General features: G+C 63.4%; 11 protein-coding genes across 11 annotated transcripts; 7 read left to right on the top strand and 4 right to left on the bottom strand.

Moving 5' to 3' along the window:
• Window positions 1-218: 218 nt before the first annotated feature.
• On the bottom strand, window positions 219-1,060 carry LOC62_02G003297 (uncharacterized protein; the record flags this gene model as incomplete). The annotated part of the gene is made up of 2 exons (XM_062769829.1): window positions 219-633; window positions 684-1,060. The coding sequence occupies 2 exons, from the start codon at window positions 1,058-1,060 to the stop codon at window positions 219-221; spliced, it is 792 nt and encodes a 263-aa protein (XP_062625813.1).
• A 685-nt stretch (window positions 1,061-1,745) lies between these two features.
• On the top strand, window positions 1,746-2,114 carry LOC62_02G003296 (uncharacterized protein; the record flags this gene model as incomplete). Its single annotated transcript, XM_062769828.1, has 1 exon — window positions 1,746-2,114. The coding sequence occupies one exon, from the start codon at window positions 1,746-1,748 to the stop codon at window positions 2,112-2,114; it is 369 nt and encodes a 122-aa protein (XP_062625812.1).
• A 315-nt stretch (window positions 2,115-2,429) lies between these two features.
• Window positions 2,430-2,801, top strand: LOC62_02G003295 (uncharacterized protein; the record flags this gene model as incomplete). Its single annotated transcript, XM_062769827.1, has 1 exon — window positions 2,430-2,801. The coding sequence occupies one exon, from the start codon at window positions 2,430-2,432 to the stop codon at window positions 2,799-2,801; it is 372 nt and encodes a 123-aa protein (XP_062625811.1).
• A 627-nt stretch (window positions 2,802-3,428) lies between these two features.
• leu3 (2-isopropylmalate synthase) lies at window positions 3,429-7,550 on the top strand (the record flags this gene model as incomplete). Its single annotated transcript, XM_062769826.1, has 11 exons — window positions 3,429-3,613; window positions 3,735-3,871; window positions 3,911-4,068; window positions 4,105-4,250; window positions 4,285-5,754; window positions 5,824-5,839; window positions 6,234-6,303; window positions 6,494-6,727; window positions 7,008-7,055; window positions 7,105-7,244; window positions 7,281-7,550. The coding sequence occupies exons 1-11, from the start codon at window positions 3,603-3,605 to the stop codon at window positions 7,548-7,550; spliced, it is 2,700 nt and encodes an 899-aa protein (XP_062625810.1). The 5' UTR covers window positions 3,429-3,602.
• Window positions 7,551-7,682: 132 nt separating this feature from the next.
• On the bottom strand, window positions 7,683-8,428 carry HIS3 (Imidazoleglycerol-phosphate dehydratase; the record flags this gene model as incomplete). Its single annotated transcript, XM_062769825.1, has 3 exons — window positions 7,683-7,885; window positions 7,920-8,004; window positions 8,051-8,428. The coding sequence occupies 3 exons, from the start codon at window positions 8,426-8,428 to the stop codon at window positions 7,683-7,685; spliced, it is 666 nt and encodes a 221-aa protein (XP_062625809.1).
• A 176-nt stretch (window positions 8,429-8,604) lies between these two features.
• Ttn_0 (Titin) lies at window positions 8,605-12,995 on the top strand. The gene is made up of 8 exons (XM_062769824.1): window positions 8,605-8,648; window positions 8,703-10,287; window positions 10,325-10,424; window positions 10,475-10,864; window positions 10,900-11,110; window positions 11,148-11,667; window positions 11,712-11,938; window positions 11,974-12,995. The coding sequence occupies exons 2-8, from the start codon at window positions 8,750-8,752 to the stop codon at window positions 12,120-12,122; spliced, it is 3,135 nt and encodes a 1,044-aa protein (XP_062625808.1). The 5' UTR covers window positions 8,605-8,648; window positions 8,703-8,749; the 3' UTR covers window positions 12,123-12,995.
• MRPS8 (37S ribosomal protein S8, mitochondrial) lies at window positions 12,491-12,985 on the bottom strand (the record flags this gene model as incomplete). The annotated part of the gene is made up of 1 exon (XM_062769823.1): window positions 12,491-12,985. One exon carries the CDS (start codon window positions 12,983-12,985, stop codon window positions 12,491-12,493), a length of 495 nt encoding a protein of 164 aa, XP_062625807.1.
• Window positions 12,996-13,164: 169 nt separating the features above from the next.
• Window positions 13,165-13,750, top strand: LOC62_02G003290 (uncharacterized protein; the record flags this gene model as incomplete). The annotated part of the gene is made up of 2 exons (XM_062769822.1): window positions 13,165-13,436; window positions 13,487-13,750. Exons 1-2 carry the CDS (start codon window positions 13,194-13,196, stop codon window positions 13,748-13,750), a joined length of 507 nt encoding a protein of 168 aa, XP_062625806.1. The 5' UTR covers window positions 13,165-13,193.
• A 366-nt stretch (window positions 13,751-14,116) lies between these two features.
• Window positions 14,117-14,536, top strand: LOC62_02G003289 (uncharacterized protein; the record flags this gene model as incomplete). Its single annotated transcript, XM_062769821.1, has 1 exon — window positions 14,117-14,536. One exon carries the CDS (start codon window positions 14,117-14,119, stop codon window positions 14,534-14,536), a length of 420 nt encoding a protein of 139 aa, XP_062625805.1.
• A 398-nt stretch (window positions 14,537-14,934) lies between these two features.
• LOC62_02G003288 (uncharacterized protein) lies at window positions 14,935-16,882 on the top strand (the record flags this gene model as incomplete). Its single annotated transcript, XM_062769820.1, has 4 exons — window positions 14,935-15,752; window positions 15,838-16,046; window positions 16,077-16,146; window positions 16,207-16,882. The coding sequence occupies 4 exons, from the start codon at window positions 14,935-14,937 to the stop codon at window positions 16,853-16,855; spliced, it is 1,746 nt and encodes a 581-aa protein (XP_062625804.1). The 3' UTR covers window positions 16,856-16,882.
• A 54-nt stretch (window positions 16,883-16,936) lies between these two features.
• On the bottom strand, window positions 16,937-19,801 carry Pxn_0 (Paxillin). The gene is made up of 4 exons (XM_062769819.1): window positions 19,702-19,801; window positions 17,534-19,662; window positions 17,141-17,497; window positions 16,937-17,096 (listed from the first exon to the last, which is right to left on the bottom strand). Exons 1-4 carry the CDS (start codon window positions 19,718-19,720, stop codon window positions 17,013-17,015), a joined length of 2,589 nt encoding a protein of 862 aa, XP_062625803.1. The 5' UTR covers window positions 19,721-19,801; the 3' UTR covers window positions 16,937-17,012.
• Window positions 19,802-20,292: the final 491 nt, after the last annotated feature.

Genomic DNA, 20,292 nt, shown 5'->3' with positions numbered 1-20,292 from the left:
GTTTGATGGGAATGAGAGGGAGCCGGCGCTGATAAGTTCACAGAGGCGGGGACGTGGCTGTGGCTGTGTGGCTCGAGGTTGTAAAAATCACTGAGGCGAAATGCATGGGTTTTCTGGTTTTCTAAACACTTCTTACTTTCTTATCTTCTACTACGGAAACACTTCAAACTGTCCAGCTTAGACCGAGGTCCAGCTATGCCAGAGCCAGCGCGATGCGCCTAGCTGAGGAAGTAGTACATGGCGGCGTAGTCGACGCTCGCCTGGGTACCCTCGGCGCAGCTGCCGCCCGAGGGCTGGCCGCCGGCCGTCTGGAGGCGGAAGACGCTCTTGGCGAGGTTGCCCTCGATGGCCTGGAGCTGGAGCCAGGTGACGTCGGCGGTCGAGTTGTCGGGCGACGGGATGGTGCCGACCTTGGCCAGGGTGACCGTGTCGCCCGTGTTGGGGTTGAAGAAGCGGGGCGAGATGGAGCCGGGCTTGTTGGGCGTCGCGACAAACTCGTGCTGGAGGGTCGGCGCGGGGTTGTTCGAGGGGAACGACTGCGCGGCGAGGAAGAGAGGCGCGAGGCCGTCGGTGACCTTCTCGGCCGGGGCGACGTTCTCAGTCAGCGCGAGGAGGAGGCCCGCATCGTAGAGGCTGTGGCGTGAGTTACAGTACTATTGAGCCGACTTCGCCTCGCTACTCACTTGGCAAGCGCGCCGTCCGAGACCCAAGCACCCGAGGTGCAAGTGTAGTTCTGGACACCGCGTGAGACAGTCGCAATGGTGACGCTCTGGCCGGCGGGCATGGTGAGGTTGGACTGGTTGGGCGGGAGGGGGAGGGTGAAGCCCGTGGGCGGGGCGACGATCGCGCCGCCCGACCAAGCCGAGTCGTTGCTGCTGCCGCCCATGCCGGCGACCTCGTAGCCGTAGTCCTGCGAGGCCTTGTCACCGTTGGCAGAGTACGAGTTGCCCTGGTTGTCGTTGTTGCCGTTCTTGGACCAGTCGCGGTACGGGCCCCACTGGGGAGCGGCCGAGGCCGAGGCGAGGAGGGCGAGGGTGGTGAAGAGAGTAGTAGCGAGCATGTTGGTTTGGTTTGTTGGTGGTTGAGCTGGGTAGAGCAGTAGCGCTGAGTAGTAGTGGTTGTGAGAGTGTGAGAGCGTTGAGCTGATGGGGATGAGAGGGACGTCCCAGACCACCGCTTAAGTACACCTCTGGCCTCTGCGCCCGACACGAATCGCAGTGAGAAAGGCCACAGCTCGGACGCGGTGCCACACAGCTCGCCCACTGCCACTCTTGCGCCCGTGCCCCGTGCCCCAGCGCGGTGAGTGAGCTGTACCGTAGATCTTGAGTCTCGACTGCTCGGATCAGGCGATCCACAGCACGCCGCTCGGCGTTTGAGGCTATCGCGGTGCTTGGGCGATGATTCAGCACTATATCCGTCGGCAGGGGGGCGAGTGGCCTGTGACTGCTGTGTCAGCTGCCTGGTGCGAGATCGGATCAGCGCTCGTTGCGGTGATGAGAGCTGCCTTCTGCCACACTGGTTCTTGCAGCGCTCGTGACGTCGTGTGCGGTGGCCTCCATCGGATGGTGCGTCAGAGTTGCGTGATGGTCGTTGATCGCTACCCCGCAAGGCACAAACTAGCGTAGGCACAACCTAGTCCCTCGGCAAGTGGCACCACGTGCAACCAGCTGGTGATTGCCGTATACACGCCATCTTCTAAAGCATGCTCCACACCTGATATCGCAAACACCTCATCACGCCCCGGCATGCTCTTCCGCAACGACGCCGAGCACGCCGAGGCGCTCAAGCGGGCCAACAGCGACCCCCTCAAGCCAGGGCACCACGTCGAGATGTTCCTCCGCCTGGGCTCGGACGACACCGAAGAAGACCGCGCCGACAGCCGGGCGCAGCGCGCAGACGAGCTCAAGAGCGCCGGCATCGCGGGCGAGTACAAGATCTACAGGCTCAATCTGTGGTATGGCGAGCTGGCCTTCTTCCAGGTCAAGGGTGGGCTGAGCTGGGCTATGCGCGAAGCGAGCGATGCTTCCGGCGCTGCGAAGAACGAGGGGCAGACACCGGCGCCCCACGTACCAGTACCCGCCTCGGAGGCGGTGGAGGCTCCGCCGCCTTCTTAGATGGTGCTAGCTGGCTGTGCTCGATGGTCTTGCCGTCGAGCGATGGAACATGTACCGGCGATGGAACATGTACCGTATGCAGCCGCGGTCCTGCAGGCGTCCCTCCCTCTCTGGCCTCGGCGACCCCCGCCGAGAGGAAGAGCGGTCTGCCAAGAGGTGGTCACCCCTGCCATTACCGCGTTTCAACGACCGCGCGATGGCCGCAGTGGGGGGTGCCACAGCAACGACGAGCACGACGCGCAACGCGACGCGCTCCTTGCTGTGCTTGACACTTGTTCATCACCTCAACGATAACGAACTCGCGCCCCCCACAGCATGTACACCGCCGTCCTGCTCGCCCTCGCCGCTGTGCTCGCGCTCGCGCACAGCGCCCTCGCCTCGCCAGCCATCTATCGCCCCTTCGCCCTCTCGTCCGCGCTCAACTGCCGCAAGGGCCCCGAAAGCGGCGCTACCTGGGTCAAGAGGTACAGCGCCGGCGAGATGGTCTTCGTCGCGTGCCAGGTCCGCGGGGAATGGGTGCGCGGTAACAACATCTGGGACCTCACGCAGGACGGGTGCTTCGTGTCGGACCGCTACGTCGTCACGGGCATGGGCAACAACTTTATCACGGACATTGACGAGTGCTTGCCTGGTGAGGGAAACAGAGACGTGTGTATCCCGTATCCTTGCAAGAAGAAGTCGTTGTAGAGAGCGAGAGAGCGAGGCCGAGGAATGCCAGATTGCGAAGAAGCCGACTCTGCCTGGCGCAGAACAACAACGACAACTAGCAGACTGACTACCCTCATCTCGCCCGCCCACCCCCCCTGCTGGCGCGAGCGATAAGGCGCCCGCCCACCCACCCCTACGCGCTGCGCACGAGAAATGGCCCACCCACCCACCCCTATCCTCGCTGCGCGAGCAAGAAGTTATGCCACCACCCACCCCTCCACCGCTCCGCCTCCCCCCACCCCTCCATCGCTCCGCCTCCCCCCACCCTTCACCCGGCACCGCCTCCCCTTGGCCCAAGCTCCGGCCGAGGTCGAGCGCGGCCAGTGAGCGGCGTCGGCGATGACGAGCGAGCTCTTCGCTTCGGCGTGTCCGTCGGCGGACGAGTTTGCGGGCGGACGAGATGGGCGGCCGGCGTGTAATAAAACGTGGCTCGGATAAGTCGCCAAGTGAATTGGGGCCATGGGGCCATTACGCGCGGATTGTGTGGATTAACATGACGCTCAAGTCAATTTGGTTCCGTCACTAATGTTCCCCCTATTAGTCATTAATAGTTGTCGGCAACGATCGCAGCCTAGTTGCGGCACAGTTCGGCTCATCTCAGTCTGACTCGATGCTCGATGACAACCTTTTACTAGCGAGCACCACACTCTTCTCGACGTCTCTTCAACTCTTCTAAAAGGCCGTCAAAGCAAGTCTTGCGGCACACACACACAAAGACAGCACACACGCACACATACGCACTCTTTGCATTCTCGAACCCACAGTTAATCTTGATCCAAAATGCCCATGCTGTAAGTGGCCAAGCCCGCCGGCGCGGGTGGTGCGATGGGCATCAGTCCCATCACACTCAATCGGCACACCTCGCACCCGCACCCGCACTGCTACCAACCAACCCCCCGCTCACACACTCAGCGAGGAGCCCGCCACAAGGTACAAGGCGTTCCAGCCTACGCCGTTCCCCCAGCGCACATGGCCCGACAAGCAGAGCAAGAAGGCGCCCATCTGGCTCTCGACTGATCTGCGCGATGGCAACCAGTCGCTCGCGAACCGTACGTGCGGCGGACATGCTGTTGCTGACCATCCCGTAGCAATGACAAACCTCCAGAAGATGAGGTTCTTCCGCCACCTCGTCCAGATTGGCTTCAAGGAGATCGAGGTCGCGTACCCCGCCGCGTCCGAGACCGACTTTGCCTTTGTCCGCGAGCTCGTCAACACCAACGAGGTGCCCGATGACGTCTGGATTCAGGTGAGCGACAAGTTGCAAAACAGGCCTGACACCTAGGTTCTTACCCCCGCCCGTACCGACCTCATCGAGCGTACCTTTGAGGCTGTGGCCGGCCTCAAGCATGTCATCATCCACATGTACAACGCCACCTCGTGCCTGTTCCGCGAAGTCGTCTTCAACAACAACCGCGAGGAGACAATCAAGTAGGTGGACATGGCTGTTCTGTGCTGACAGCAGGCTCGCTACCGACCACACGGCCCTCATCCGTCGCCTTGCTGAAAAGTACTCCAAGTCTCACGGCACGTCGTTCCGCTACGAGTACTCGCCGGAGACCTTCTCGCAGACCGAGACCCCCTACGCCGTCGAGGTGTGTGAGGCTGTCAAGAAGACGTGGCTTGCCGGTACCGAGTCAGTCTGGGCCGACGGCCGCAACGAGGAGCGCATCATCTTCAACCTCCCCGCCACAGTCGAAGTCGCGACGCCAAACTGCTTCGCCGACCAGGTTGAGCAGTTCATCAACGGCCTCACCCAGCGCGAGAAATGCATCATCTCGCTCCACACCCACAATGACCGTGGCTGTGCCGTCGCTGCCGCCGAGCTCGGTGTGCTTGCTGGTGCCGACCGTGTCGAGGGCACAGTCCTCGGCAACGGTGAGCGTACCGGCAACGTCGACCTCGTCACCCTCGGCCTCAACTACTACTCGCAGGGCTACCCTCCCAACCTCGACTTTTCCGACATGTACGCCATCATCGACACAGTCACCGAGTGCACTGGCCTCCCAGTCCACCCAAGACATCCTTATGCCGGCGACCTCGTGTTCACCGCCTTCTCGGGCTCGCACCAGGACGCCATCAAGAAGGGTCTCGAGGCCCAGAAGAAGCGCGAGGAGGCCGGCGACAACTTCTGGTCCGTGCCCTACCTTCCCATCGACCCCGCCGACGTCGGCTGCACGTACGAGGCCGTCATCCGTGTCAACTCGCAGTCGGGCAAGGGCGGTGTCGCCTACATTGTCAAGACCGCCCTCGCGCTCGACCTGCCTCGCCGCATGCAGATCTCCTTCTACCAGGTCGTCCAGGAGAAGTCCGAGGTCACGGGCAAGGAGATGACCGTCCAGGACATCACCGGCGCCTTCCGCGAAGCCTACAACTTTGGCACTGGCTACAACGGCCGCATCATCCTCAAGTCGTTCTCGATGGAGAACCAGCGTGCGTCGCGCTCGTCGTCGGTCCTCGGCACACCCGAGCAGTCGCCCGCCCGCGAGTCGCGCTCGCTCTCGCGCATGACCCAGCTCTCGCTCGGCGACGCCCGTGCCGAGGCTTCCCCTGACCGCAACGGCAGCCAGGTCAACGGCAACGATGACCTGCCCTCTGTCCCCCGCAAGATCACTGCTACTGTTATTGTCGACGACAAGCAGTACAAGATCTCGGGTGAGGGTAACGGCCCCCTGTCGTCGTTCCTCGAGGCGCTCCACGGCGACCTCGGCATCCAGCTCTCGGTCCGCGAGTACTCTGAGCACTCGGTCGGTGTCGGCTCGGATGTCAAGGCCGCGACCTACATTGAGGTCATCCCGCCCAACGTTGACCCCAAGGACAAGACCAAGGGCGGCTTCTGGGGTGTTGGCGTCGACGCCGACATTACCGCGTCTGGTCTCAAGGCCGTCGTCTCGGCTGCCAACCGCTGGCTGGGTGACCAGAAGCTCAACATTGAGTAGGTGTAGGTGCGGAGTAGTAGTGGGGCGGCCCGTGGCTTTTGTATCCATCTGCGATGATGATGTAGTGAATTGGTCGCGTGGGTGGGGGTTGTAGCCGCGTAGCCGAGGGTGTCGGCCGAGTGGGGCGGCTCGAAGTTGTCTCGAAGCTGGCTTGTTTGTCCTGTTCGGCCTCTTGTCGTTGTCGCTGGCGTGTTTGCTGGCTGGGCTGCCACCTGACCATCGGCCACCGGGGTGGGGCTGGCTGGTGTCTCTGAGCGTCATGATTGAGGCCAACCCTTGACGGGATCAAAAAGTCGCGAGCCGTTCGCCCCACCGCATGCGCGCAATGACCGGCGAGATGACAGCTGGGCTGCTGGGCGTGGGGTGGGAGGGCCGTGGTGCTGCAACACTTGGTGCATGCCGGCCAACTCGTTCGCATCATCATCACCATAATCATCTTGCATCTCCCTCCCCCCCCCCTCCCCCACCGCCGCAGCCGCTACAGCGCATCCTCGCCATGGTCTGGCGAACAACAATCGTGACGTGCACCACGTGCTTCTTGCTGGGTGAGTGTGGGTGTGGGGTTGGGCGAGGTTCGGGCCGACGACTGCGGCGACGTCTGCCGTGCGTGCGTCGGTGGGTGGGTGAGCGCGCGCGCGCGCGTCGTTGCGTCGCTCGCGGCTCGCTGGCCCCCTCCTCGCCCAGCCTCGCCTTCAACAGCAGCGAGGTCGCGCTAACGCGCTCCCTCTCTCACAGGCACAACCTTCACCCACTGGATCGCAGACCACAACGTGCTCTGGCGCTCGCCCGTCACCCCCGCGGCGCTGGAACAGTCGATCCGGTACTACGCGCTCCTGGGGCACGGGCCAGACGGCCTCGGATGGGTGTACATTGCCGTCGGCGTCGCCGCGCTGGTCGCTGCGGCCGGCAAGCTTGTGTCGGGGTGGCGCGGTAAGGGCGGCGAGGTGCTCTTTGACGGCGCGAGCTTGCGTGAGTGTTGCGTGGGCCGCGCAGCGGCGAGCAAGAGTCGGCAGAAAGGCAGCAGGGCGACCCACGCGGACACCGCCGCGAGACACCCCCTCGAGCCGCCTCCGAGGGGCTGGTGTCGCAGTGTTGCGGGCCGAGCGCCGCATGATCGCATCGCACGACGCGACGGCCGATCGGGCTCGCAGCTTCTGATACGGCGCCGCCGGCCCCATCGACTGCCTTCTGCCGCTGCCGCTGCCGCGCTGTGCCGCCGCATACCCGACCGACCCCACTGACTCCACAGTCCTCGTCGCGAGCATCACGTACAACCAGGTGACCGAGCTTTACCCCAGTGCGTTGTGACATCTAGGCTCGCGCAGCGCAACTGACCCGTCCCCCAGCGCTCGTCTCCTTCCCCAACCCCCTGCCAGAAAAGTTGACAGAGCACGACACGTTCCCCGTGCTCGCGGCGGCGGTGCGCGACCTCGCCAACGACAACATCATCACGTCGGTGATGCTGACGGGCGTGATGCTGCTCCAGGTGGGTTAGAGGTCACTGCCGTATCTGACCCAGCAGGCAGGACGCTACTACTCGTCGCGCGGGAGCGGCGCGTCCTTCCCCCGCTCGACTGAGACGTCGGTGCAGTCCTCGCCGTCGTCCTCGCCCGCGACATCGCCCATCGCCGAGCCCGTCGCGCTCGCCGACCGCCTCGCCACGCCGTTCCGCGAGCTGACCGAGGCCGAGGCGCTCGAGCTCGAGGGCAGCGGCTCCGAGGTCGACGCCAAGCCCGCCTCGAGCTCGAGGCGGCCGACGCGCTCCACTCGCTCGTCGACACGCAAAAAGTAGACCACAATTCTAGACTTGTGGATATCTTGGCTAGTGATAAACGCCTGCTCCCGTGTTCATACTATGCACCGTCTATCGCACTAGCACTGTTACAACGTTGTTGTCGGAGTACAACAGTTGTTCGTGGTGATTTTAGATCGCAAGCACGCCCTTGGTCGACGGGACGTCGTTTGAGCCCGTCTCGGTGATAGCCTGGCGGATGGCGAGGGCAAGCGCCTTGAAGGCCGACTCGGCAATGTGGTGGTTGTTGACGCCGCGGATCGAGTCGACGTGCAGAGTCACGCCGCCGGCAAACGCAAACGACTCGAGGAAGTGGGGAATCATCTCGGTGGACACTGGGTGGTCAGCGGCGTCGTGCTGGGCACTTACAGTCTCCGATCTTCTCGCGGGTGAAGGGGAGCTCGCCGGCAAAGTACGGCCGGGACGAGATGTCAAGAACAGCGCGGGAGAGGGCCTGGGGTGTGAGTGGCTAATCTACGAGCCAGCACTAGCACACTCACCTCGTCCAGAGGGGCGTACGCGTAGCCGTAGCGCTTGATGCCCTTGCGCTCGCCGAGGGCCTTCTTGAACGCCTCGCCGAGGGCAAGGCCGACGTCCTCGGTCGTGTGGTGGTCGTCGATGTGGAGGTCACCGTTACACTTGAGCTCGAGAGACATGCCGCCGTGCTTTGCGAGCGCGGTGAGCATCTGCAGGGGGTTGGTTAGCAGGGGCCTGAAGAAGAAGCCAAGCCAAGCGGCGATACTGACGTGGTCGAGGAAGCCGATGCCGGTCGACACGTTGATGGCCTGCGCGGGGTGCACGCCGCCCGTGTCCAGACCGAGGGTGCAGGTGATCTGCGTCTCGCTCGTCTTGCGCTCGACTGTTGCTGTGCGTGCCATTGTGTCGGTGATGGGTGTTGATAACGATCACAAAGGTCCATCACTCTGACTTTTATCCGGCCGGCTGGAAGCGTCTCGACTCGGGACGAGTCACGTGATCCCACCCAACCCCGCGAATGACTGGGTCGACATTGTATCGGCCCTGCCGTCACTCACTGCTGCCATCTTGTCTTTGCAACGCCGCATCGGCAACCTCATTCAACTCGACCCCCAACGCCGAGTGAGTAGCGTCCTGCCGAAGAGCGCGAGACGGCCACTGACCCGCCGGCCAAAGACCCCCCACCCCCCGGCAGGTGGTACCGGACAAAGGAACATCACCACATGTCGGCCGGCGGTCCTGGTGGCCCCGGTGGGCACACCTTCCCCCCGCAGCAGGAGATGTCCGCAGGGGATGTCATCCTTCAGCAGTTGCTCAGTCTGCAGGCCCAGGCAGAACACCAACAGCAACAGATGCATCAGCAGCAACCTCAACCTCAGCAACAACAACAGCAGCAGCCGTTCTATCCACAGCAGCACGAGCACTTTCACCAATTCCAACAACAACAATTCCAGGTGCCGCCTGCGCCCCTCAAGCGCTCGTGGTCGGATGTCGACGTGCAACAGCAACAACAACCGTCCTTCTGGCCACCACCACCGCCGCCGGACCAGCACTTCCTCCCACCGCAGTTCCGCTCGCCGCAGATGTCGTCACCGCAGCTCACTTCGCCGCAGCTCCAGTTCATGAACAACAACAAGAAGCCGCGATATGACCAACCGCCGCCGCCGCCGGGCATGGCCATGGGCTTCCCCCCGATGATGTCCTCGCCACAACCACAACCCCTCCCCACACCGCCGCAGAGACAGTACGCGTATCCTTACCCCGTGCCGCAGGCATTCCCACCACAGCAGCCGCAGCAGAATGCCTTCCCCACCCCCGCCTTACCCCTCCCGCAACAGTTCCTCCCGCCACCGCCGCCAGCTGCGTCGCCTTCCCCCGTCCTTCAGCACCAACACCCCGTCGCCTTCCCTCCGCCACAGGCGCCAGCGCCTACACCCGCGCCACGGCCAGTCAAGCCGAAGGCGCCGAAGCCTGTGGCTCCGGCACCATCACGGCCTATGGCGGCTCCACCATCACGGCCAAAAGCGGCACCAACATCATCAAAGTCGGCGGCCCCACCCCCAGCCCTAGCACCACAGCGCCCGGCACCTGTGCCCGCCCCGGCGGCATCACCCTTCCCCATACTCGCTAAAGCGACATCGTCGGCGCCAGCAGTGCTCACCCGCCCCGGGCCGGCGCGCGAGGAGATCCCCACAGTTCCGCTGCTGTACCACCTCGCCGTGTCAGCCCACCAGGCAGCGCATCATCACTTGAGGCAGGCGTTCGTGCCCTCGTCGATCCGCGTCCCAGGCGGCGAGGACCCTACGTGTCCGCCGATCAGGATGACCCGTGGGGGTCGCCCCAAGGCCGGCGTGCCATTCTCCCATGACGCCAACGCCGCGACGACGAGCTTGCGGCTGCTCGTCCTCTCTGCCGACCTCTTACGCTCCGGCCTCTCGACGGCGGGGCTGAGTGACAAGGAAAAGGTCGCCTTCGGCCTCGAGTTTGTTACTGTCGGCATCAAGATCCTCGCGGCAGTCGAGGAGATTGGGCGCTTGGATAGTGCTCAACGGGCGAAGATCAAGATCAATGTCGACACGGAGAACCTTGCCACCGATGTTGAGGACACAATCACAAAGTCCCATGCATTATCCCTTCGCAGCCCGGCACTCAAGACGTATCGCCATGGACTGGAGTTGTCAAACGCAAGGCTGGCGTTTATGAGGGACAAGGTTCACCACGGCAAGCGGGTGATCAAGCAGGCGTTGGCGATGACGACTAAGTGGGTCCCGCTCCGTGTCTCGAGCTAACCCGTGCAGAGACGAGTTCCAGCATCGATACAGCCTTCGCCTGATGCTAATGCAACATCTGGAGGAGACGTCTCACCCAGACTTCTTTACTGTCGCCGACGAGATCGAGGTGAGTTGAATTGTGTTGAATTGCAATTAGGCTCCCACTCACATTCCAAGTCCGAAGCTCGCTCCCGCCAACACTTTGAGCTCATGCAGCTCATCCACGTAGCACGCATAAAGGCCTACTTCTCCCAACGCAAATGGGACAAGCTGCAACCAGCGCTCGATGAGGGGGCAAAGGTCATGAGATTGACGCAGCCGCCGCCGGAGCCTGCTGCGGGCGGTAGCAACACCGTGGCCACCGGCATCAGACCGAAGAGCCCCCAGAGCCTTGCTTGGAAGGCTTCATTGACGGCGCACTTCTTGCTCCTCAGAGCCCTGTACCAGGGCCGTATCGGCGAGGACAACAAAGTCAAGCTGGTCCTCAAGAGCCTGTACAACTTGATCGACGACTCAACAGACCAGGGCTACCTCGATGCCATGCGGGAAAGCGGTGGCATTGTCGAGGTAAGTTGTATGAGAGATGGCGTGCTGACGACCAGTTTGTGCTCCAATCTCCATCCGGGCCGCCCCAGAGCCTCTACGTACAGTCGACGCCCATCAACGTGCTCTACACACTCACCTACATCACGACGATTGTCAGTCGGAGGGAGTTCTTGGGCAGCTCGGCGACCTGCCGCACTCTTGTGCACTCGAGGGCGATGCGCGAGTGGGAAGATGTCGCTCGTGCTGAGGATTTCTGGGACTCTGGATGTGAGCTGCCTGGTGCTGGGCCCTAGCTGACATCCAGTCTCGCAGGTTCATGGCCTCGCCGAGGCCCTTCGGTTGCGAAAGGTTATGGCGACGCTCAAAGCAGAGGGCATGATGGAGGAGGCACTGGCCCACATCATTCGCTCGTCGTTTGCCGAGGCGGACAAGGTAGGTGCCCTGCACCGCCGAGCATCTACTTACAACCAGGTCCTCACGGATACAGTTCGCCACTTGCGCAGGTGCCACCTGTTCAATAGCCACTTGCCGCAGCTGTCCCTTCTCTACGCCCAGTTTACGCACATCCTAGGCTTGTCTGACAATGCTGTTCGGTACTACCGCGCAGCCCAGTCGATGATCACTCCCGGGTCTGAGCTCCGCCTGGTCGTCGACGTCGGCCTCTTATCAGCAAGTGGTGGGCTCGAGGGCTTGCGTGACAGTCACGAGCGATCCCAATACGTCAACATGCTGGCGGATGCCTGTCGATCGGGCAACAACGCAATGCTGAGCGCAGTGGGAAGCTTCCTCTCAAGCCTGACGGAGACGGAGCGTGTGATTTCAAAGTGAGCTGTGACGCCTGGCGATGAGTTTCCAGCTTACACTGCAGACGCTTCCTCTCCAACGCGTACGAGTTGGCCCGCAAGGGCAACTTGAACGTGCTCCACTGTCTGATCTTCGCGTTCACCACCGGAGCGCATGTGTACGGCGACTCGGAACGCCAGCTCAAGCAGCTCGAGTCGGGGCGTAGCATCACACAGATGCTCGGCGGCCTGGACCGCCCGGACGGTGTAGGACAGACCATCCTTGGACTGTGGTACGCGGTCAAGCTGAGGGGTGGGTTAAAGTTGGTGTCCAGATCTAACCCCCAGATGCGTACCGCCTTGCAGGCCGTCTCGAAGACGAGAAGGCGTCCCAGGTCAGCGTCGACAAACACTTTGCGCGCATTGCCGAGGTCCGAGAGTTTGCCAGACGACGCTTCCCTCCGATGCCTCCTCGACAACAAATCCAGAATCTGTGAACACCCATCCCGCACCCTTATCAACAAGTAGCTTGCACGTCCCATTTGTGACCCTCTCCATCTCCCCTCAATCCCATTGGCAGGGCCCCAGCCTGTCACAGTTGTGTGTATACCCGGCATTGACTACTACCTCTTAGCATCATTGGATTACATGTTGTGTGGGTATGAATGGGCGGTATGAATGCGGGGGCGCGGCGGGCGTGTAGAGCTGCGGCGGAGTCGGCGTGGGGCCGTCCGCATGCAATGGGGGCGGGGGCGAGTGGTGAAGCTATGCTGGCCGATGAGAGGGAGAGCATGCAGAGCGACGAGTGACCGGAAGAAAGAGTCAGAGCGGATAGAGAGAGGCTTGGCGAGTTTGCTCCACTGAACTAGCTGGCGCGGCAGATGACCTCGCCACCGAGGCCGGCGCGGTAGGCCTCCCATCCCTCCATGTAGACGTCGGCACCCGTGCGGCCGATGGAAGAGTCGGAGGCGACCTTGATGACGAAGATCTCGGCGGTGCCCGCGCCGGCAATGTTGCGCGCACGCTTGCCCATGAGGAGACGGCCGAGCTCGTCCTTGTCGACCGTGGCGCGGAGGGAGCTCTTGCTCACAAGGTCGAGGTGGCGCATGACGGGGAGGCCGTTACGCGTCTTGAGGCCGACCCAAAGGCGCTGCGCGGGCTTGGGGAGGGCCGCGAACTCTGCCGGGGCGGGGTGCGTGGGCGTGCCCTTTGCAATGTTGGAGATGAGGCCGTGGCGCAGGAGCGCGGAGGTCACACCGACCGCGGCGTTCGAGTAGGGCACCGACGTGCGCGCGAGCGCCGCGCGCGACGTGTTCTTCAGGTGCGAGATGAGGCGGTGGGGCGGTGTTGTGAACGACATGGTGTGGGTGTGTATGTGGTCTAGAAAGTCGAAATGACGATCATTCGAGGTCGGAAGACACGGCCTGGGACGCCGAAAAAAAGTGCCACACTCGGGACCTGGCGCTCGTGCCGCCTATGGCCGGGGGCTCGCCCCTCGTCTTGCCGACTTTTGACTTTGCGTTTGCGAGCTGTTGAAATAATTTCCGTCCATCTCCATCTCATCAACAATGTCCTTTTGCACCAGCGCCATTGCTGGTCCGTCCCGGCTGCCGGCGTGCGCGGGACGCGTGATCGCGGCCCAGTCGGTCACGCGCGCATCCGCCCCCGCCTCGCGCCGGTACGCGTCGTCGCGCTCGTCTACCGACCAGGAGAAGCGCGAGCGCTCGTACAACACCTGGCTGTCCGAGGTCGGATGGCAGTACAAGACGCCCGAGCGCGGCGCCAAGGCCAAGTGGCTCGGCGGGGATGTGGTGAGTAGACGTGTACGAGGTGATGAGGAGGAGGCTGACCCCCCGCCCAGCCGTTCGAGTCCAACCCCTCGTTCAAGCCCCCTCCGCCCCTCTCCAACGACCTCCAGAACATCATCTACAAGGAGCTCCGGGCCGGCAAGAAGACGCTCGGCGAGATCTCGCAGGCCTACTCGATCTCCAAGAACCGTATCCTCGCCATTGGCAAGCTCAAGGCTGTCGAGGAAGAGTTTAGGCGCCAGGTACGTTGTCCATCGGCTCGGTTCGGCGTGCCCTCCATCCCCTCCACCTTCCTTCCTGATGAGAAACAAATATGACATTCTCTACAAGACACCTACATGGTGACCAAAATTTATTTCTTCACTTCCTGATCTCCTTGCATCCTATCCCGAGATGTTTGTGGTGAACGAGCGCTGACCAGAGTTTTCTCCTTCTTGGCGACCTTGTCCGGCTTTGTTCCAACCAATAGGTGAGTCTCTGTCCTTGCACCCAACCACAACCCCCACACCTTCACAATGATGAGCGAGATCGATTAGTCTTTAAGACACCAAACATGGTTACGAAACCCCCTCATGCATGGCTTTCTGATACGCCTATCCCTCCTCCTACCTTTTTGTATTTCGAGGATAGTCGCTGACACTTTACCACAGAACCTTCCCCTGCAAAAGGCGTTCCAGGACGGCATGGAGACGCTCCTCGGCGTCGTCTCGCCTCTCGACAAGCGCACCAAGGCTGCGTCGATCGAGCTGCGTCGTCGCGAGGAGGCATCGCGTCTGGACCACACCTCGACGTCGGGAGAACTCGAGGAGGAGGCCCAGTACGACGACGACAGGGTTGACAACCTGAAGTTCACGGGTGCCTTTGCCAAGGCTAAGAACAACATTAGCGCTGGTGTTGAGCGTACCGTGTGGGACTTTAGGACCGACGCCGAGGTTACCGCCGACCGCAAGGCGGCCGTCGCCGAGGCCGAGGACAGGGCTGTCCGCAAGGCTGAGCTCGAGAAGAACCCCAAGGCCAAGCGCCCCGAGCCTCCTTCGACGACTGCGTCGATCGGCAAGACGGTGTACCGCTTTGTTGACACGTCGGCCAAGAGCAGCAAGTAGAAAGGGAAAGCATTGTAGACACAACTCATTGTATGCATGGGGCAGATGGCAGTGTGGCGTGGTGTGGTGTGGCGTGGTGTGGCGTGGTGTGGCGTGGTGTGGGCTAGAATGCCGCATAGCCGCGGCGTTCCAAGTGTGTGGGCAGCGTTTAGATCTGCCACTAAACCAGATGCCTCCGACGAGTTATACTTTTGTGTGGTTCCTAGATGGAAACGTTTTGGCGCCAAGCGTCGATGTCATTGTGTGTTCTGTCCGGTGACTGGTGCTGCGCGCGGCGGCGGGAACCCCAACAACCAGCCAGCGCCGACCCTAATTAGCAGCGCTCAGCAATAATGCACCTCATGGTCCGCGTGCAACCCTTCATCTCATCCCACTAAGCAGTCAGTCGCCATTACAAGATGGCCCCCTCGGCGCAGTACCAGCCGCTGGCCACCGACGACCGGGACGGCGCGTCAAGCCCGACGTCGTACCCGCCGTCGCCGGCGACCGCGCCGCGGTCCTCCCGTAGGAAACGCGTCTCGGCGGCCCAGGTCGCGCGGTACGTGCTCCTCGGCGCGCTTGCGTTACTCGGCGTCCACTCAATCTACGTCTTCTCGGCGCGGCAGTACGCGCAGCGCTTTGGCGCCTCCGGCCTAGCCGCCCCGCCGCCAGGGCTGAACATGAGCAGTGTCGCGGGCGGGCTGGTGCGCGACGCGACGCCGCTGCGGACCGTGTCTGCGTTTTTCCAGCTCGCACAGCAGGAGGTCGCCGCGCGGGGCTTGGACACGGATAACGACAAGCTGGGCAAGTCGCTCGTCGACGCGTACGTCCGCGCAAGAGTACCCTACTGCGGCGCCGAGGTGCACCCGGTGCAAGAGAACAACAGCACCCACACGCACTGGGCGCCCGGCGGCCTGATCAGCGCGCACAACACGGTCCCAGCCGCCGCGGCGGCCTGCTTCCCGCTCCACCACGACGAGTTCGCCAAGTGGTGGCCGTACCCGCACGCGCCGTGCATCTCGACCAACCTCCGCGCGGTGGCGGGCGCCGGGCGCGCGTTCGTCGCGCCCGGGTGTGACCTCTCGGCGCAGGGCCAGGCGCTGCTGCAGGACATGGGCGACGAGCGGTTCCTCGGCAAGGACATCGAGGTCGTGCCCGTCGGCAGTGAGCGCGCGCGGTGCAAGAGCCGCATCGAGCACACGCTCATGGTTGTCGGGCGGCAGGACCAGTGGAACCCGTGAGTGTGCGAGTGGGCGCCGCGGCGCGCGGGAGGCAGCACAGAGCTCTTCCTAGGCCGCTGACCCTGCTGACACCCGGCCCAGCTTCCACGTCGCAGAAGACCTAATCACCACCGTGGTGGTCATGCTCGCGTCCGCCGCCGCGCTCCCGGACCTGATCGACCGCCGGCTCCAGCTCGTCTTCAACGACAAGTTCGGCATGGACGGCAACCACTTCACGCCGCTGTGGGACCGGGTCGGCGCGTGGGCGCCGCGCCGGCTCAGCCTGGACCCGTGGATCGAGGGCGAGTGCTGTGAGTGGGCACCGCTGGCGCCGCTGACAGCAGTGACTAACACTATCCACTCGGTCGGGGCGGGCGCGTCGCTCCTCTCCGCGATGGGCGTGGACAACGAGTGAGTGGCGTGGGGTGGGGTGCTTCGGTCGCTCGGCTCGCTGACGCTCGCCTCGTGCAGATTCCGCGCCGCCTCAACAATAACATGGGCGGCATCACACTACTACCGGCACCTATTCGGCCTCTCGGCGCGCTCGCTACAGCCCAAGCCCGCTCCTGCCGCACGGCGCCCGCTCAACGTCCTCTGGATCTCGCGGGCCAAGCTCGACGCCGTCGCCGAGGCGCAGAACGACATGAGCACGTGGCGCGGGGTCCGCGTGCTCAAGAACGAGGGCGAGGTGCTCGAGCGCATCAGGCGGGGGTTTTCCGAGATGTGTGGCGGCGCGGCCAGCTGGTGCGCTTTCCACGACGTGCGTGACGAGCCCGAGGGGTGGGGCGTTGACGGGGCCGTGGCGGGCGGCCCGACGCCGGTGCGGTTTGCCGCCATCGACCCGACGGTGCATGCGCTCGAGACGCAGATCCACTATGCCGGCCATGCGACCATCATGGTCGGCCAGCACGGCGGCGCGCTCGGCCTCGGCCTGTTCCTGCCCCCCGGCGACGCGGCCATCATGGAGCTCCAGGTCGACGAGGCGCGCGCAAACCACCACTTTGAGCACCTCGCCTATGAGACCGGCCAGCGGTATGAGATGGTCGAGATCCAGGTCAAGGTCGACGCGGAGCGCCTCTGGGAGAGAATAAAGGCCATGGTGGAGACAATGGCCAAGTAGAGGACGACACACCATCCTGTATCATCATGTATCCGTGTACTCATTCATGTACATCCCATTGTAGGGGACTCTACAGTGTCCGTGGCGTTGTGGCATCAAGCCGTCGCCTACATTTGTCTGATGGCCACTCGGCCTACATCATCGAGCAGCGCCCCGCCTACATCGTCTCGTAGCACTCGGTGCAGTATGCCTTGCCCTCGCTGGGGAAGAACAGGTTGTTGGCAAAGGGCTTGGTGCAGTTCTGAGTGTGTCAGTGGCATTCCCCACGCCCCACGCTGCACTCACATCACAAACAAAGCACTCGGCATGCCACTGGCTGCCGAGCGCTGTCAAAGCCACATCCGGGATCGGCTGCTTGCAGCCCTTGCACTTGGGCTTGTGCAGCCGCAAGTGGCACCGCTCACAGTAAGGGTGTCCCTTGTGGATGACAAAGTCGCTCGTCTCGCCGTCGTCCTGGCGCGGGCCCGCAAATTCGGTGCCCGGCGCCGACGACTTGGACGGGTCGAGGAAGGGGTCGCCGCATTCTGAACAGAAGAAGTGCAGCTCGTGGTAGAATCGCTGGCCGAGCACGTCGTCGTCGAGCGTGATGAACCGCGGGTCGACGATTGGTGTCTTGCAGTGGTGGCACCGGTGGGCGAAGCGCTGAGGTGTCAGTTAGGGCCGGTGTTGCTAACTCACGTCATGGTAGTCCAAGTGGCAGTATGGCTTCCCATCATGCTCGTATGCGCTCACATGCTCCAGCAGTTCGCTGCACACACCGCACTTGAAGCACCCTGGGTGCCAGCGGTGGTTCATGGCGCGGACGATGCGTCCAATGATAGGGTGGTCACACCCAGCGCACAGGATCGCGCTGCTCGCCTCGATTCGTGTCGGTGCCGCGGCCGCTGGACCGCGGGGAGACGCCGGTCGCGCCCCCCTGACGTTGATCACCGGGGCAGCAACCACTGGTGGCTCGTCGTAAGAGCTTGACGACGACACGGCAATGGTCGGGAGGCCAGAGAATGAGAAGCCAGGCGACGCGGGCCGCGAGTGCGAGTGGTGCGAGTGTTCGTCGTCGTCGTCGCAGCCAACCGTGATCTCTGGCACGCCGACATTGATCTCCGGGACGCTGATGCTGATGGCGGGAGGGGACGGCACGTTGATGGTGGGAACCCCAACGCTGATACTTGGAATCGATGGCCGGCGCTCCTCGCCAATGCTGATGGTCGGGATCACAGGGGACGGTGGTGCACGGCCATTGACACTAATAAGCGGCGGCTGAGCCCGCGGCGGTGCGCCCTTGGACTTGGGTCCGGATGGCTTTGGAGGCGACGGCGGCATGACCTTGGATGCCGGCTTTGGTGGCGATGGAGGTGCCACAATACTGGGCAGTGGCTGGAATCCTCTGACAGGCGACACGGGCGGGGAACCGGGCACAACGTCCCCAACCTTGACGTTGGCCATGCGTGCTGCGAGTTCGGAAGGGCTCTCGACAATAGTCATGGGCGGTGAGCTGCGCTGTCCCGCGAGGGTGCGACGGAACTCCTCGAGGTCGGCCACCGACGACCCAGGACCGCGGTTGAGACTCTTGCTGGCTGTCACGCCCTGCGGTGGACGTGGGAGAGCGCGGCGCTGGGGCGACCCGAACCCAGGTCGGTCAACCGACTTTGTCGACGAGACCGTGTCCGAGCGATCGAGGAGGGCAGCGAGCGCGGGGTTCTTCGCCGCACCTGCAACCACATGGGCGGGGATCGCCGGTGGAGGAGGCGCCGCTGCGGCAACAGGGCCAGTGGGCTGCGGGATGAGCGGTGGTGGGGATCGACGGACGGGGCTCGCGGCGCGGGCGGGGCTAGCAGCACGGGCGGGGCTGGGAGCGCGCTTCATCGGACTCGCGGGCCGGGGGAGCGCCTTGGGTCGCCCTCGGTCCATGACGCTGGTGCCGGGCGGGGCCGGGGCGCGCACAGACGTTGGAGCCGACGTCACCGCTGGCGGGCGGGGCAGGGGCGGGAGCGCAGGCGATGGCGACGGTGCGCGCGCTGGTGAGGGTGACGGAGTCCGCCCCCGTGGGGGAGGGACAGGACGCTGAGGCGAGACGGGCGCGGGTGGGGGCGCGGCGTACTGTTGTCGCTGCGGCGAGGGTGGAGGCTGTGACCGGTGCGGCGAGGGCAGAGGCTGTTGTCGCTGCGGTGACGGCGGCACGAAGGGAGCCTGCACCGGCGCGCGGGGCGGCGGCGCCGGTGCCATGCTCGTTGGCGCCGAGGGAGGAAAGTATCCTGGTCGTGTGGGCGTGCCTGCGGTCGGTGTTGACGCAGTGGGCGGGGTTGCTGCCCCGCCTTGTGCGCCGCTGGCCGCTCGGAGCGCTGCTTCTCGCTCGCGCTTGCGTTCCTGGAAAGTCTTAAACACGGGGGCCTGGTACGCCTCTTTTCTTGCCGGCGCGGGGATGGCCTGCACGTCGGTGTTTGGCGCGGGCGGGATGGGGGCGTACGAGTGGGGAGGGTAGGCCGAGGGATAGGCGGCCTGCGGCGGAGGCGGCGGTGGTGGCTGCTGCGCATACTGCCCGTAGTGTGATGGCCCGGCGAAGGTTGAGTGAGGGGGCATGCTTGGCGCCGGCGCCGGCGTGTACGAATGCCGCTGGGGCGACTGCTGCGCCGGTGCTGGGGCATAACCATAGCTTGGTGTCGGTGGGGGGTAGTACTGGCTCGGAGATGAGTAGGCTGCCGGCTGTGGCCCCGGCTGTGCGTTGTTGTTGTGGTGCGGCGCATAGTGCCCATTGTTGTTGTTGTCGTTGATCGGTGGAGTGCCGTAGAACGTCGGCGGCGGCAGCGGTGCTGGGGGTGAGTGATGTGTTTGGCGTGACGAGGACTTACCTGCCTGTGTCGAGTACATTGTTGGATGTTGGTGATTGCTATGCACTGGAACACGATGTTGAGGCAATGTTGAGTTTGTGTGAGAGTGGGCGCTGCAGTGTTGAGAGAGGGAGGGCGGCGAGGGGGCCGAGTCGTCTCGAGCAGGGCAAGGGGGGTGGAACAGCGGAGGCTGATTTCACAAAAGCAGTCGCGTCGGATGGGCCATGTCAACAAAATGGCAAATGACAAATTGAGTGTGAGAACCCAGGGTAGCTATATGCATAGGGAAAAATGTATATGGGGGGCTCTACAACGGGGGATAAGCACAGCCAGCTGCTCTTTACATTACGACGCACCACTCGTCCCTCTTTGGTGGCGCCTGGAGGATCGCTTGGCGGGGGTTGGCCGGATCGACTTCCGACCAGCTACCCCTGTCAGCACTAGTCTTCGCACTCCATCCACTCGACTCACTGCGGCACGCCCATGGGCCAGCTCTCGGGCTCCAGCTCGGGCCACGTCTTGAGCAGGAGTGCCTTGAGCTCGTCAAACAAGACCTCGTAGCCGAGGCTCGTGAAGTGGAGGCCGTCGCTGGGTGTTAGTTGTTCCAGGCTG

Source organism: Vanrija pseudolonga, chromosome 2, assembly GCF_020906515.1.
Source record: "Vanrija pseudolonga chromosome 2, complete sequence".
Taxonomy (NCBI): domain Eukaryota; kingdom Fungi; phylum Basidiomycota; class Tremellomycetes; order Trichosporonales; family Trichosporonaceae; genus Vanrija; species Vanrija pseudolonga.
This window is presented reverse-complemented; position numbering and strand designations above follow the sequence as displayed.

Coding starts and splice junctions, on each gene's coding strand:
- Ttn_0 (XM_062769824.1), top strand. CDS start 8,750: ATGTCGGCCGGCGGTCCTGGTGGCCCCGGTGGGCACACCTTCCCCCCG. Junction 10,865..10,899: donor AAAGCGGTGGCATTGTCGAG/GTAAGTTGTATG, acceptor GCTGACGACCAG/TTTGTGCTCCAATCTCCATC. Junction 11,111..11,147: donor GGATTTCTGGGACTCTGGAT/GTGAGCTGCCTG, acceptor GCTGACATCCAG/TCTCGCAGGTTCATGGCCTC.
- Pxn_0 (XM_062769819.1), bottom strand. Junction 17,498..17,533: donor GCCACTTGGACTACCATGAC/GTGAGTTAGCAA, acceptor CTGACACCTCAG/CGCTTCGCCCACCGGTGCCA. Junction 17,097..17,140: donor CCGAGTGCTTTGTTTGTGAT/GTGAGTGCAGCG, acceptor TGACACACTCAG/AACTGCACCAAGCCCTTTGC.